Source organism: Gossypium hirsutum, chromosome A01 (assembly GCF_007990345.1).
Source record: "Gossypium hirsutum isolate 1008001.06 chromosome A01, Gossypium_hirsutum_v2.1, whole genome shotgun sequence".
NCBI lineage: Eukaryota > Viridiplantae > Streptophyta > Magnoliopsida > Malvales > Malvaceae > Gossypium > Gossypium hirsutum.
This window is the reverse complement of record NC_053424.1, coordinates 95,762,065-95,765,782: the sequence shown is the minus strand read 5'-3', so window position 1 is coordinate 95,765,782 and position 3,718 is coordinate 95,762,065. Positions and strand designations below refer to the sequence as shown.

At 37.7% G+C, this 3,718-nt stretch overlaps 1 protein-coding gene across 1 annotated transcript; it reads right to left on the bottom strand.

Moving 5' to 3' along the window:
- Positions 1–229: 229 nt before the first annotated feature.
- Positions 230–2,825, bottom strand: LOC121225550 (probable carboxylesterase 16). The gene is made up of 2 exons (XM_041109920.1): positions 1,912–2,825; positions 230–1,040 (listed from the first exon to the last, which is right to left on the bottom strand). Exons 1-2 carry the CDS (start codon positions 2,814–2,816, stop codon positions 503–505), a joined length of 1,443 nt encoding a protein of 480 aa, XP_040965854.1. The 5' UTR covers positions 2,817–2,825; the 3' UTR covers positions 230–502.
- Positions 2,826–3,718: the final 893 nt, after the last annotated feature.

Sequence of the window (3,718 nt, the reverse complement as noted above, 5' to 3'; positions counted from 1 at the left end):
GACAATGAAGTGAACTCGGGATGGAAAACAATAGATGAGAACACACATTTCAGCATCCTGTAGAACTGTTTCACTCTTTTAAAATAAAAATAACACAAGTTATTACTTTATCCCCAAGTGTCCGGCATTTATTTTTTATAAGTGTATGACCAAGTTCAATTATGAAAACACAAGCCTGGCTGGGGATCAGAAAGATATCCAAATACAAGGTTTAAACAAGCTGATAATATATTCAAATCATAAATGTTGTGTGGACTGCATCAAATTCTTATTCCTTCAAGCTATAAGACATCTCAATGTTGAGGTAAAGAATATGAACAAATGAATATTCCTAGTGAACTATATATAACAAGGAAGAAATTGCACCTGAAAATCCAAAGAATATGAACAAAAAAGGGACAAGGCCTCTCAAACCGACAGGCATTCGAAATAAACAAGTCCACAGCCTGAAACTATATTCCGTCCTTGTGCAAAGATGCAAACCTTCTCTTTTTTTATCTATTCAGTAAGAAAACTCATGGCCTCTGAGTGATATATATTTCTTGACCCATATAGCAATATCTTCAGCACATGCTTGTGCTAGTGGTGTCTGAAGGAGCACATCAAGAGTTGCAAACTCATGAACTGCATCCTTGTATTCAAGAAGGGGAGCATCTATGTTAGCCCTCCGAAGTTCCTCGGAATAAGCAATGGCTCGATCCCTCATCCAGTCTTGCTCCGCAACAACTGTCAGTGTCGGGGGCATGAACTTCAGAGGAGGCTCTCTCCCAGGGATTAAAGGGTTGGCAGCTGGATGATCGAGGTCGAATTTTTCCTCAGGCAGAAAAAGTTTCCATGTCTGCATGCACATAGACTTGTCATAGAAGTAGGAGTTTGCCAGTTTAATTTCCGAAGCCGTGGGACTGCTTCCGATGAAAAATGGATACATCAGGACTTGTGCCACTACCTTAACAGGATCCAATAGCTTCCCTGCCTCAACAGCCTTTCGAGCCACATAGTCTGCTATGTTTGCACCACTGCTTACCCCGAGGAGTACACACCTGCATAGATGAGAAGACCAATTTTATCAATTAAAACCTTAGAAATCAACACACGAGAAACACTGAAAGAAAACTATTACAAGAGGAAAGAAAAATAACATTAAGTTATTGATTCTCAGCAACAAAGTTGGAAGAAATGTCTTCAAAGAGTGAATTTAATCTGTTTTTCATTAGGTTATCATAAATATTTCACGTGCAAAAGCTCGATTCTACTAGTTATCTTGCAAACTAAGTTAAGTTCAGCCATCAGAGATTCCAAGCGTTATACCTTACAATTGGCTTATGGTCTTTCCATCTAACCACATTTTAATGTAGAAATTGAATGACTAGATAAGAATGTATCTACAAGAGATTGTTAGTACATAGCATAGAGGATGGAAACGGGAAGCTTTCAAGATTTCTGTGAGCTAAATACTAGGCATTGTAGTCAAGAACTGGCATTCCAAGAAAATTATCATATCAAACAATGAAATTTCTGTAATTCTAAACCTTCATCCCACTCAATCCAAACAGTTCCATCTACCAACTCTTTTAGGCTTATTGTTTGAGGACATGTGGTTAAACACTCGAATTACCCACAAGAAAATCCCAAGCTTTAGCCTTTGGACTCATGGAGATGTCATCCAATAAGTCTGAAAATCGAATCACAACATCTATAATCCCTTTAACTATACCGTACTGTAAAAATTGAATGAACCGATACCGATTTGGCAACTGAATAATTCACTTGTAATTCTTGATTACAAGTTTTTCAGTCAAATAGGCAATTCAAAGGAAGAAGAATGAACAAGCAAATAACTTATCAGTCTAAAAAGTTGCTAATGAATTGAAGGAATACAATTGATTGAAAAATGAAGACCTAAATCCACACCTAGAGGGATCTCCATGAGCAGCCAACCAAGGTTCAGCCATGGATGCACCGAACCCATCAAAAACATGAGCATCCGCTCTCCTTCTCCCATTCCTATTCCCATTCCCCATCCACTTCCCACACTCCGCCAAATTCGCCTCCTTCGCCAACCAATTCAACACTTTCAAACCGTCGTCAAACGCCGCCGGATACCGGCTCTCCGGGGCCAGCCTATAACCGACTGCAACGACGATCACATCACAAAGATTGGCAATCCTCCGACAAAACGCGTCGTTCCTTACACTATCATTGCTTCCGCCGACAAAAGCCCCGCCGTGAAACTGTAATACCACCGGTAGTCTCTTGTGCTTTGTTCTAGCCTGAGGAGAGTAGCCACTGTAAATAAAAGCACCATCTTTGCTTTTGTCTTCGATTATTGTCGTCGGATCGAAGTTAACCACCGTGGCGGGAAGGAAAATCCGGATGCAGAGAGATGAAAAAGGGTCGATGTGGATGTCCTTGGTGGCGACGCCTTCATAGAAGGAAGGGTTGCTTGCGGCCGTCGATTCTTCACGCCGGGAAGTTATGCCAAAAGGATCGACGGCGTGAACAGGAATTTGCGTTAGATTATGTAGCGTATATCTTTGCTGGAACTTGAAGAAGATGCTATACAGTTTTACCGCTAAGCTTGGCATCTTTGATGAAAACAATAAAATGGTAAACAACGGAGATAACTTTGAAGAAGAATGGAATTCAAAACTTGTGGGATAACGTTGACGCCATTGATGACGATCGGAGATAGAAGGGTTCAATTCGTTGAAAGTCTTGAAGGCGTCAAATGGGGACTTTCTAATGGCTGCTGTGATAATAGCCAGAAAAAGTTCGAATAGGAACTTTCTGAGTTGATTAATTTCTAGAATGTACATAAAATATTATTGATACAATTCATCCGATGTCTTTTCATATATAAAATAAATTGGTTAATTTATCTAAATTTGCTGGAAAAAGAATTGATAAACTATGCTGATTTTTTAAAAATATTTTATAGATTTATGTTCTTTTTAGAGAGAAAGGAAAACAAAAATGCATACTACAAACCCGTTTTGTAGGATGCGTTTTCAAGAGAGGATAAAAACACGTTTTATAAGGTTCGTTTTCACTGTCACATCAGTGAAAATGCACATTGTAAGACATGTTTTCCTTTCAACGATAACTATTCTAACGACAATCTTTTCAACGGCTACAAGGGCTCCAACCGGCATGACATAAAATTTCTTATATAAACCCCACCAAACTTTGTTCTTTTCAACTAAATACTCAATACTCATTCTTCTATCCTATACTCTCAATCCTCAATTTTTAATTCTCAATTTTCAACTTTTTTTAATTTTCCCAAATTGTATAGTTTGTATCACATCCCAAATGTACCTTATTTACATTATATAAGGCTTGTTTATTAAATTGGTTTGCTCTGTACCATATCATATTGCGAGTTTAAAATTTACAATTATTTCTATTACTTTTCATTTAAGCTTTTCTCCTCCCATTTGTTCACCCAAATATTTTGAGAAAGCAAAGAATAGAATGTCGATATGAAAAAAGATTAAAAATTTAGCTCGCGTATTACAATATATCTTACTTCAATAATTAATATTAACTTACACTTTACAAAAAAAATGACATGAATAAACAAATAAGTTTGTGTTTTCACTGCATGAGTTAGTGTTTTAATTAGCTATTCTCCTCAATGCTACAAGTTGTGTGGACATGTTAGCTTCATATGCCCTGGGTTCCTATAATAACCGCATAACCGCGGTGTGTCTCCCTG